Source organism: Zingiber officinale, chromosome 6B, assembly GCF_018446385.1.
Source record: "Zingiber officinale cultivar Zhangliang chromosome 6B, Zo_v1.1, whole genome shotgun sequence".
Classification (NCBI taxonomy): domain Eukaryota; kingdom Viridiplantae; phylum Streptophyta; class Magnoliopsida; order Zingiberales; family Zingiberaceae; genus Zingiber; species Zingiber officinale.
In genome coordinates this window covers 92845422-92858000 of record NC_055996.1, presented here as the reverse complement: position 1 = coordinate 92858000, position 12579 = coordinate 92845422, and the positions used below count along the sequence as shown (strand labels likewise).

Below are 12579 nucleotides of genomic sequence, written 5' to 3'. Positions count from 1 at the left end.
ATTGTTTAACGATGCCAATTCGATTTCCGAAATAGTGAAAAACTGATATTATACAACATTTTAATAGTACAAAATTTAGTTAATATTATTATACATCGGTGTATCTAAACACACCAAGTCAATATCCATATAACCAACACATAAATATTATTCTTACAATATAAAAAGATAATAGATATTGTACACATCAAGTCCGTATCCACAAATTACACAAATATTCTTCTTACAACATCAAAAGATAATTAACTATGATGCCTAAATCGCATTGGCTGATGACAAATCACCGACAGGGGCTAAATCACCTTGAAAAATTATATCAAGCTTATAGTTGCAGGGAGCAGTGTTGCCATTTTCAGTCAACTTCTGTAAAAATCTTCTACCATTGTTGACTTTATATTTGTAGCTGATGCCAAACGCATTTCATCAATTTCTATTGTAAGCAAGCCGTCGCATACAACCTGTCCAACTTGGAGAATTTTTAGGCAACCTGATAGGATGTAGTTGTAATGAGCAAAAAGATCAACAACGAAAGATCAACTGCAATAGATAGGGCACTTACCTGCAACTGGGCATCGAGGATGTGGTTTCTTTGTGCTTATGTAGTGGATTACTGGTTCCTTCTCATAAATGTGCTTGCAGTCCATCCTGCTTGATGAAGAACAACAGACAGAAAGAACACGGTTTATGACTTTAATAATAATAATAACATACCTTTTGCTTGGGAAACAAAAAAAAAAAGTGAAACAGACTAGTCATAAGCTTCTTCATCACTTGATAAATAAATATACATCAAGCATTGTTCAAGGAACATGAACAATTGAATCAACAAAATCTGTTAAAAGGTTTTTTTGAGTTGTTAGAAGGAAATATAAGTAGAAAGCTATGGAATGTTGTCTACGGCATTAACATATCCTGGGAATACGCGAGGGCCAATGTTTAATTGTATATGATACCAATGTTTTATTGTATATGATATTCTCATTTTCTAAAAATGCATTATAAACGATTCTAACGTTTTTCCATTCATAATTTCCAAATGGCTTACTATTAATATTTTCTTCAAATTAACATTAACAAGTACAAAAATTTACTGCCTCCTTTGGTCTTGAGTACAGTAAAATGTTTTAAGGATCGAATATACTAATTACCATGATGTTGTAAATCAACCGGAAGAGAGCTAAATCACTGCTTGGTACACTCTACACACTAACAGTATGATTCACAAACATAACTGCTACTAGCATTGTAGATCAACATTGTACAACATATGATTACCCAATATGTAATATTTTTATATTACCAAGATACAGAATATGAAAGAAACAATTGACCAAACCCAAATTCTAAGGTTTTTTCAGTATCAAGAAAAGAAAAAAAAAGCAACATGCAAGGATGATATGAACTTAACAACTATATAAAAAGCATAGAGATTTTTCTCTTAGTGAAAGATGGGACTTGATAAGAAGATAAACACAGTCCCAGAATATGCAATCAATGAGTTAAAGATCGATGCAATGAACTTGCAGGATAATCAGAACAATAAGATAAGATGACATTCATAATTGTATTATTATGCCATAACTAAAATCCATGATGAAGCAATGCCAACTTCATCAGATTATTTCCTACTTTGACAAACACACTCATAATAGCATTAAATAGAAAGTTGACCACAAAAGATTCAGCAACGCCTACTTTATACATGAAAATGCATCAATCAATGAACTTGCCACAAATGAAAACAATATGAGGCATGGATGATAGCAAGGATACACTTTCCAGCATCTGAAGGAAGAAGTCTCATTTCAGTGACTTTTGACAATTCCAAATCATCATTACTTTCTGAATCTGAGCTTTTAGACTCTTCATCTTCGTCACCTATCTCGATCTGATGAAGAATCCAGCAAATAGTACATAAGCAATAAAGCAAAAAGTAGCACATGAGCCATCAGCCAATCTGACTATCCTCAATGGTGTAAATCAAATTTACCTCTCAAATAATTCAAATCCTTCAGGACATTATTACTATAAAGGACCATTCTCAGTTAGTAATCACCAACTCAAATAGGCAACCTCAAGCACCAACATGTAGCTATCCAAGAAACAGCTTACCGGTAGCCCCTTAATTCATGCTTAGAAAATTCAAGTCAGAGGCAACAAAAGTTCAAGTTTACCAATCAGTGAGGGAAAATAGCGCATTATCGAGCACCACAATGAATTCCCCAAAAAACACACAGAAAGCTTTCTAATGTTCAAGATAAACAGAAAAGAAAAAAAAGTTACGTTTTGTAATTTTGATCCTTTGGATTCAATAGAAGTTCAGGTAGAACTGCCCCAAACTCAGTCATAGATCAAATACCTGAGTATAGATGCAAGGAAAGGGGTAGGTCTCCAGGTCCCTTGACACAACGTGGAGGGACAACGACAAGAAATCCACCGCATACCCTTTCCCTTTGTCGGTGTTGCTCAGCCAAATCACCCTCCTGCAGTATCCACTCACATCTGAGAGAAGACAAGAAGCAAGAAACTGAGTGAGCGTGGCACTGATACCTTGAGGTGACGTAGAGAGTTCCAGGCGACTCCATGGGTCGGGAATCGAGGGCGACGGCGACACCAGGCTCAACATGCATCAGCTCCTCGCTGTCGTCGGATTCCAGCAGGGGTCGTCCATCGTCGTCAACGACGTGACCATCAAAGTGCAGCAGCCCTAAACCCATAGCGGGAGTATCTTAGGGTTCCCAGGACACAATGCCCCTTTTTAATCTAGCACAAAGAGCTCAAAGGCCTTCTTCAGAAGGCCTCTCCGGTGCTTGGAAAAGGTCACCTGCCGGCTGGCCAGGTTCTCTATCCTCCTCATCTATGTCTTCCCCCTCACCATGTCAACCGATTAGTTGATAACACACCTGGAGGAAGCGTCGAATCCTACCGCGAGCAGCAAAATCAGCGAGCAAGGAGCTTTGATCAGTCCTGGCCACACGAGGATCAACAAGGAGGGATCAAATCAGAAGAAGGAGATGAGGAATCGAGGTTACCAGATATGGGATCGAGAAAGAGTGGAGGAGGGTGACTTCTAGCGACCCGACGACGACTCCAAGCCACACAGGCAACCTCTTCTCACCCAAAGGGAGGAGTTGGAGGAGATGCGGTGTGGTTGGACGGAGAAGCAAGGACGTCCTGTGTTGATCCTGATCGGGAGAGGAAGGGGCGTCGATCTAGGAAGGGGAAGAGGGAGATGAGGCGACGATATACGGTGGACGGCGCGATATAGGTTTAGGTTTAGAGGGAAGAGTTAAGTGTTGCAAATTTCGGCTAAGTATTGGTGGGGAAATTATATTATTTTATTTTATCATAGACACTGGGTTTTAAAAACCGCTGTTAAAATCGGTGTCTATTAACGAAAAAAAGGCGCTCATAGACATCGGCTTAAAAACCAATGTCTATGAGCGAAAATCTGCGCTTATAGACACCAGTTTTTGGAAAAATCGGTGTAAAATACTCAAAGACATCGGTTTTTGCTTAAAATCGTTGTTGTTCCACCGATGTCTATGAGGGTTTTTCTTGTAGTGTAGTTTGTCTTGACTATATAATTACACTAGTACACTATATGTGTATTGAGTAGGACCATTTGATGATGTTCGATTTATACTGACTATATAAAAGAACAGAACCTCTATTATTATGGATGTGTGTACTCTTAATCTCGATATAATAACAAACACATATACTTAATATTTATTTCTTTAACTTATCAATGGGTGAGATTTATTCATTAAATGAATAGGCCTGATAAGTTGGGAGATAATACCATTTATATGGTGTGTTGTTGATTATAAAGGGAAACTGTGTCCTATTTATTTAGGTTGATGATGCCCCCTTGAGGAACTCAGAAGGATTATCATGTAAACCCTGCAAGTGGACTTAGTCCGACATGATAATAAAGTTGAGTGGTACTACTCTTGGAGTCAGATGTTAATTAAATGAGTTGTTAGTAACTTATTTAATTAACGGATATACGATATCTTAAACACAGGAAGATTAATGCACTCATGATAAGTATGAGCCCATATTGTAATATAAGATTGGTGCGGTAGTTCAATAATGACCCTTTAGTGGTATGAGTTATTATTGATGAACTTGAGTTGAGTATTCAGGTCGAACATAGGAAGCTCAAGTCCATTAAGTCCACAGAGTTAATCTATTTGCACATTCTACTATTATCCTGCCTAAAATATGTATGACATGTGCATAATTAAACTAAAACCAAACATACAAAGGTTAAAATCTAGCTATGATACCAATTATTGGTTGCTACTCGGAATACCGTCCTAGTTCCCCTGTACAAAAATTTGTACAAGCATAGAACTATCCTAGCTTCCCATGTGCTCTACTAAAGTTAAATTTGGATTGCAAACGATGTTTAACATTATTAATCCAAATTTTCCTTTAGAAGTTAAACTTGGATTGAGAACAGAACTTGACATTTTTACTCCAAATTCAACTGATGTGATCATCCTAAGTTAAACCATATTACAGAAGTTATCAAATATCTATTTCAAAGATCAGCTTCCAGGTTAAACATGGCGAGGTACTAGGCCGTCTTGAGTATGAGATCATCCACCACTTCCTAGACAAAACCTCACAAAGAAATCAGATATTTAACTTCTTACAGTAAACTAGATTTAACTATAGAGACATCAAGAGAAACACATTATCGAAACATGAAATCGAAAAATAAAATCAATAACAAAAATGATAACTAAAACCAAAAACCTCTTGTGTTTGGTTTTCAAGATCTATACAAAAGATGAACTAGTCATGATGTAGAAACTAATAACTAGTTATACCTTTTGTAGCTTATAGACCTCTTGATCTTCTATTGTATTCCTCTCCTTCTCTTGGACGTCGTGTGGGCGACGATCTTCCAAGATGAAATCCACTCAAGCTTCTTCCAAGGATTCCAAGATTTGGCCACCAACTAACCTCCAAGGGATGCTAGACAATAGAGCTTCCTTCTCTTCTTCTTCTCCTTCAAGCAATCGGCCACCAAGAGATCTCCACACCAAGATGCCGCCGACCACCAAAAGGGAAAACAAAAGGAGAGAAGAGAAAGAACAAGGGCCGACCACCAAGGAAGAATAGAGAGGAATAGAAGATGTGTTATTGGGTGAGGCACCCCCACATTCTCTTTTATATTCCTTGGTCTTGGCAAAAAAGGAAAGTTTTGTAACAAAAAATAAAACTTCCTTTCTTATCATAGCATGGCCGACCACAAGCTTGTTCTCCAAGCAAGGAAAGATTTTAAACAAAAATTAAAATCTCTCTTTTAAAATCCCTTTTGTGGATATTTATAAAAGGAATGTTTTATAAATTAAAATTTCTCTTTTAAATATTTTTATGGATATCTATAAAAGATAAGATTTAAAATAAAACATTGTTTCAAAAAAAGAAAGTTTTATAACAAAAATTAAAATCTTTCTTTCACATTATAGATTACTACAAATAAGGAAATATTTCAAATCTCTCTTTTATTCCTATGTAGAAAGCTATAAAAGGAAATATTTTAAAATTTAAAACTCTCTTTTAAAACCAACATAAAAGGCAAGTTTTTAACAAAATAAAAACTCCCTTTTATTTCCTTTTATAACCAATCTAAAAAAGGAAAATTTTATATTAAAATCATCCTTTTAAATCCTTTTTATGGATCTCTATAAAAGGAAAGATTTTACAAAAAATAAAACTTCCTTCTTCTTGTGTGTGGCCGGCCCCTTGCTTGGGTACCAAGCAAGACTTGGCCGGCCCTAGCTTAGGCTCCAAGCTTAGCTTGGCTGGCCCCTTGCTTGGTCTCCAAGTAAGGCTTGGCCGGCCCTAGCTTGAGCCTTAAGAAGCTAGGCTTTGGGTGGATATAAGGCTTTATATAAGATGCTACAATAGGGACCTAGAGGAGAATTGGCTTTGGTCTCCCGATGAGCTTGAGCTTCCCATGTTCGCCCCAAACATCCAACTCAAGTTCATCAATAATAACTCATACCACTAAAGAGTTATTATTGCACTACCGCACCAATCCCATATTACAATATGAGCTCCTTCTTATTATGAGTGTGTTAGTCTCTCTGTGTTTAAGATATTGAATGCCCACTAATTAAATGAGTTACTGATAACTCACTTAATTAATATCCAGCTCCAAGAGTAGTACCACTCAACCTTATCGACATGTCAGACTTGTTAGAGTGTATACTAAAAGTCTAGCTTTCTGTATAAACATATAAGAATCACATTGGTCAAATGCCTATATTTATGCTAAGTGTAGTTGTCCATTTAATTTATATTGTAGATAACATGATGTGAGGAGACACACAGAAGATCATGTTATCATATCCTTATAAATTATAAACAGTTGCTCATAATCAAGATGGAATGGGACAAACCATTGGAGTGGTTGTAGTGTAATTAGGTATTAGTTTATCTTGACTAATAAATTACACTAGTACGCTATGAGTGTATTGACACTACAACAAAAACCCTCATAGACATCGATTTTCCACCGGTGTGTATTTCATTTTCGACCGATGTCTATGAAGCCGATGTAAAAGGTCTGCCATTTTAGACATTGGTTTAAAACCGGTGTAGTATCACTTAACAACACCGGTCTTCGAATCGGTTATTAACCGGTGTAGTATCATTTAACGACACCGTTTCATCAACGGTGTAAAACCGATGTAATATTATATGTTAATAACACCAGTTTTGGCAGCGGTAAATGACCGATGTAATATTAATTAATAACACCGGTTTTGCAGCGGTGGAAAATCGATGTAATATGGATATTTTTTAACAATTTGATTTCCGAAACAATGAAAAACCGACAATAATAAAAAAAACACAAATATTCACAAATTATACAAATATTCTTCATTCAACAATATCCATAAAATACACAAATATTCACAAATTATATAAATAATCTTCTTACAATAGTATCCATAAAATACCCAAACATTCTTTTTACATCAAAAGCTAGCTAATAGATATCAAAATCAAGGTAGAACATTCTTTTAACAACACATCAAGGTAGAACCACACTTCAAATGTAATCTAACATGCATTCAGCCCACTCGAACCGCACTTCATCAATTTTAACTCTGGAGTACTTGAGATTTGTAAACTGTAAAAACACATAAATAATCTATTAGTAAACCAAGACAAAAAATCATAGTTGAAAAAGCAGTAAGGGCATCAGGTAACAAGATGACTAACTGAAATACTTAAAAAAAGAAACATTCATCAATTATCACATAAATATAAGGGATTAATTTGTAACAACAACTCAACAAAATGAACTACCTCCCTAAACTAAGGGATTGGTGTGCATTGAGATCAAGAAAGGTGAAACAAACAACTATATATATCCACTAAAGAACTTGAGCTTTTCTGACTTGTAATTCTCTCCCCTAAACAATCCAAAACTCTTGTAGTATAAAAAGTGACAAAGAATAAATTTCCTTTAGAACCAACAGAACTATGAGATCAACTTGATAATCAAATTACTAATATTGTGGTCAATATATAACTGTATATAATTTCCAAGGCCTATAATATATGGATGAGGATGCTCAATAATACATCAAGTAAAACAAGAAATAAGTAAAGAAGTAAAACAGTTGCTAATCAAAAGGACATACCTTGACAACTACCCATGTTGGTTGTTTTTTCCCTTTCCTTCCCGCCTCCACATTATACATTTTCAAGGCCCTTCATGCATATAATCAGTGGGAATTGTATTGCCACATCAAAATACATCCATGTTTCAACAAAGGTAAGAAAAGAAGCAAAAAAATTTACATGTTGACAACATATTTCCAATACTATCACCTATTTCCTGGCATCTATTAATTTCTGCCCCCTTGATTTTCCTCAAAGGACTGTGTAGGAATCCCATGACCAGCATGAGGAGACAAAGACATGTTCTGCATATGATCCTTAAACAGTCTACACTCAATCCTGATTGGAGAATAAAAGAAGGAAAACATATAAAACACAGTTTACGTTTTAAAGAATTCATAAGATGGTGATGTCTTAAAGTTTGATTGGTGCATCAGCAAGTTGGATAAAATGTTTTAAAGTCTACAAACAGATAAGCTAGAAACCCGGTCTAATCACTGTAGGATCAATAAATTAGAAGCAGCTTGACATCTACATTTGGCAAAGTCAAGAAGGCAATAACCACTAAAAAAAGAGATTAAATTAATTGAGAATCTTAACTTGTAAAAAACCACATAGGACCACACTATATTGTAGGAGAGAGACTCACCTACTGCCATAATATTTTTCCTTAATGGAGTCCATGTTGTAGTACGTTCTGAGGGGAAGCCCTTCATAGCAAGAAAAATACATGAAGGATTAATAGGTTGCCCTGTTTTTAGTATAGCTTTCTTCAAACAAAATGAAAGCATAATAGCACACTAGCTCCAAATTGGAAAAGAAAAAGAAATATTTGTTTACACGAAGCCCATGATAGCACTGGGCTCTATTGGGATCTAATGCAGTTGAGCAAATAGAACAGAACCAAAAAATATGCAGTGAAATGATAGAATTTTATGAGTGAAGCTAGCCTAATTTAGGAACTGACAGCGACCAAATAAATGATTTTGATGCAGAAAAGAAAGACAATATACCAAAACATGTATTAGTGAAAGATTAATGTTGCCGACCAGAAAAAAGAAGTCTTTAGATGAAGTTTCGGAAGGATTCATATAAATGATTGTTGCTGAAAGGAGGAATCTGCTGGTAACCACAAGAGAGATTCTAGCACAAGATTTGTTTCACATTAACACTAATTTATTGAAAGGTTCATTAAACATGAGATTGAAAAGGAACATGAATTCTTCTAGAAAAAATAATGCTCCAGCTCAAAGGAGGTGCAAAATGTGGGCTAGAGAGCACCTAGAACCTTGGTCTGCATATTCCTTGACCTCTTAGATATAACTACAATCTTGATAAAAATTAAACAGAATCAAAGCAAAAGGAATAATATTTATCCAACTCCAAGAGATTAATAGAAGTGAACTGATAAGAGTTAAGACGATATGATAGTTCGATACTTGTGAAGGCGATAGTTCATTTTTTAAATCTAGCAAGTGTATTTTCGATACTTGTGAAGGCGATATGATAGTTCGGTATATCCAAGGAATGAATATTTCAAAACATACATACCCATTGGAATAGTTTCCAAAATATTTTTCTCGATATCTTCTCCTAGTTTAGCTGTCATATCAGATGCAATGAACCCCGGCACAATAGCATTCACCTGTTAATTATCACCAAGTTAGAATTCACCTGTTAAATATCACCAATTTAGAATGCACCTGATAATTACAACAAACATAATTTAGCATGCAACTTTACAAAGTTGTGGATTTTGTATTGGCTACTTCATGTTTCATAACACATATTTCCATACAAAGTTTTTGAAGTTTCGTTTGCAAATATGCGTTTTATTAGAATTTGGAATACTAAATCATTTTAAACATTTTCCCAAAAAATTCTATCAGTTCCATTGTGAACCTATCTGAATTATGATTATATGAATGTAAATGTTGAATTTATTTAAGGTAGTGACGAGTTTTTAAAATGGTTCTAATAAATTATTCTAATAAATTATCAAAACTGAATATTATAAATATTGTTCTAATAAAATATTGTACAATGTCGGACAACAAGTAATGTATCCTAAGTTATTGTGTCAGTCATGTTGATAAGTATCACGCCGTATTGAAATCCAAAAATTTTGGACACACTACAAAATACTTCAAGCTGAATTAATAATGTTTGTTATCCTTTTGTACCTTGTATTCATATAATACAATGTCAATTCTGTACATGGACACAAAGTTAGAAGTTACGGACACAGATCAAAGTTAGGTATATAGTTATCTTCTCTTCTTTTTTATCTCCTTCCTCTCTAACTCTACACCAACACCACATGATGAAACAAGAAATTGTATCATTTCAGTCAAAGTCTAAAACTTTAGCACGATTCCAAATTCTGAGCCTTGATATTATCACACATGCATATTTGCTACTAACCTTAATTTGACTTATGTTTTATCGAAAACTTCATGCCATCTATTCATCCCATCCACCTAAATCATCAATGTTCCAACAATTTTGGCACCATTATTTCCAGAATTTAGGTATACCAAACACTTGATTGGTCTAGGTAGTATTTGAACCAAAGGGAACATTGATCTTAGCTAATGCTAAGGATCAACAAAATAAAAGAACAATCACATCAAATGATTTCCCATTTTTTCTTTATCTAGAAATCACAAACTGAGAAATCTTTTTCTATCCATTTCCTCCAAATTATTTTCTAGCTCTTCTAGTAGCATTTTCCCTTCCTTGTAATAATCAATTTTAATGATAGGGTTTAATTAGAAGCAACATTTTGACAACTCAATAACAAGATTTACTTTTGGAAATCCACAATGTCTATGCTAATAACAAATGAATAATCATAAATATGGTTTTTACCAAGCCAACTGCTCATATAGATATAAATCCTTCAGGTTAAATACTATATTGAATGACTTAGCTAATTGGTAACCAACTGCTAAAATTATATATATGAAGAGAATACCTTTTTCTTCTTCATCATAATTTTTGCTGCTGCCTGCAGGAGAAATGTCATCGTGGTGAAATAAGTATTCATCATAAAAGATTGCAAGATAATAAGATATGAAAATGCATGCCTGTGTGCAAAGGTAGACACCAGTAAGATTCAGGTCAATGACTTCCTTCCATTGTGATTTTTTCATTCTCATCAACAGTGTGTCTCATGACAAGATGAACATAAGTATAATTCCAGACAACTGCATTGTTAACTAAAATGTCAACTGATCCCCAAGCATCTACTGCCTAAAAAACATTGCACATGCAATAAAATAAGTCAAAGATGAAATTGTAAGAAGCCAGATCTATGCAATCTTCATTACTAACAGTTTTGACAATGGATTACACATCCTCTTCTTTTGAAACATCTCCTCCATAAGTGAGAGCCTGACGTCCTGAAGCCTCAATCTGCATAAATCATTTTATAGTAAATGCGTTATAGTAAATGGGTAAATCATTTGATTTTTTTTTGTTACGAGAAAAAGCGTTATAGTAAATATGGGTAAAAATAGATAACAAAAGTAACATCATGAGCTGATGATAAAGTAACTTACCATCCTCGCTAACAGTGGCATTGCCTAGATCACCAGCATGTCAGTTTTCATCTTCAGGAGCACCATGTAACTTTCCAGCAGGATTAAAATGAGGCCCTGCAGTATACAAGAGCATGAGTACATAATCAATAATTTAATCCTTTCAATCATAAACTTGCAACTCAATAGATCGCCATGAAGGAAAAGGTAAATAATTTTACCAGTTGACATGCATCCATTGGTGGTGTCTCCAAGAGCATGCACATGGAAGCCATGAAGCCCAGGCTTGAGGCCAGTGATGGATCCGGTGACGGTGGTTGGACCTATCACAGAGATTTACATCCCAAAATTAGATCGGATCACAAATTCACAGAAAAATCAAAATGGTTGAAGTTGAAACCCTAGATCTGAAAGGAATTTAGCATTCCACAAGTAGTATTTCAAGAGATTTCTCACCATCTCCTTCCTGGATGAAGTAAATTGTGCCCTTAACACCCTCACTGTTACCCAAGACATCAACAACCTTCACCATTTCCTTAGGTGTTCTACACAGCAGACATCAAACACACGGTTAAAGACATCATTAAATGTCTCAAAATAAGTAGCATCGCCACTAGATGAGAAATAATCGATCTCGTCTTCCAGATACAAAAAGAAAAGCAACTCAACAATCGCCAGACTAAACGCTAAACAAATACCATCAAACTCGAGACGAAATCAGCTCTCGCTCCATCATAGATAGAGAATCCATCAAATCTCAGTAGAAAACTCCACTTTTTCTTCACCAAATCAAATCAAAGCAGTCGCATAAGTTAAAATCGAGAAAAAAAAGAGATAAAACCTAAGGATCGAAAACAAAACAACAATACGATGGAAGACAAATTTCAGATCGGAAAGTATACCTTTGATAAATGGATTAAAGGAAAAAAGAAATGAGATTTACCAGATGATCGAGCACCAAAACAACAACGGGGCAGAAATAAGAGATTCAGATTAAAGAAAACAAAAGCAAATATAAAGATAGAATTATGGAAGAAGAAAGGTGGTGAGGTTGGAAGGAAGAATAAAAAAGAAACACTGAAAAAGAGAAAGAGGTAGAAGAAGAGGTCAAAAGTGCGACCTTATTGAACCAGATCCCGTGGGCGGACTGGATTGCGTGGTGGAGGTCAGAAAATGGAGAGGTGGAGGCGAGCTCCTTGGCGAAACGCTTGCTACCGCAGCACCGTAGCATATCCTCCTCCGTCCACGAAAAAGATGCCATCTTTCGTAGATCTAGGAAGGGGAAGAGGGAGATGAGGCAAGGAGGAAAGTGGTGGTGGCGTCGCGACGGTATACGGTGGACGGCGCGATATAGGTTTAGGTTTGGAGGGAAGAGTGA

At 35.4% G+C, this 12579-nt stretch overlaps 1 protein-coding gene and 1 long non-coding RNA gene across 2 annotated transcripts; both read right to left on the bottom strand.

The window, feature by feature from the left end:
- Window positions 1-223: 223 nt before the first annotated feature.
- LOC121991241 (chloride conductance regulatory protein ICln-like) lies at window positions 224-2717 on the bottom strand. Its single transcript, XM_042545252.1, has 4 exons — window positions 2551-2717; window positions 2360-2483; window positions 1774-1888; window positions 224-255 (listed from the first exon to the last, which is right to left on the bottom strand). Exons 1-4 carry the CDS (start codon window positions 2715-2717, stop codon window positions 224-226), a joined length of 438 nt encoding a protein of 145 aa, XP_042401186.1.
- An 8530-nt stretch (window positions 2718-11247) lies between these two features.
- LOC121990424 lies at window positions 11248-11718 on the bottom strand. The gene is made up of 3 exons (XR_006114592.1): window positions 11658-11718; window positions 11423-11524; window positions 11248-11318 (listed from the first exon to the last, which is right to left on the bottom strand). It is a non-coding gene; the product is annotated as an uncharacterized LOC121990424 (long non-coding RNA).
- Between the last annotated feature and the right edge of the window lie 861 nt (window positions 11719-12579).

Coding starts and splice junctions, on each gene's coding strand:
- LOC121991241 (XM_042545252.1), bottom strand. CDS start 2,717: ATGGGTTTAGGGCTGCTGCACTTTGATGGTCACGTCGTTGACGACGAT. Junction 1,889..2,359: donor TTCCTTGCATCTATACTCAG/GTATTTGATCTA, acceptor ATTCTTCATCAG/ATCGAGATAGGTGACGAAGA. Junction 256..1,773: donor TCCTTCAGATGCTGGAAAGT/GTATCCTTGCTA, acceptor AATGCGATTTAG/GCATCATAGTTAATTATCTT.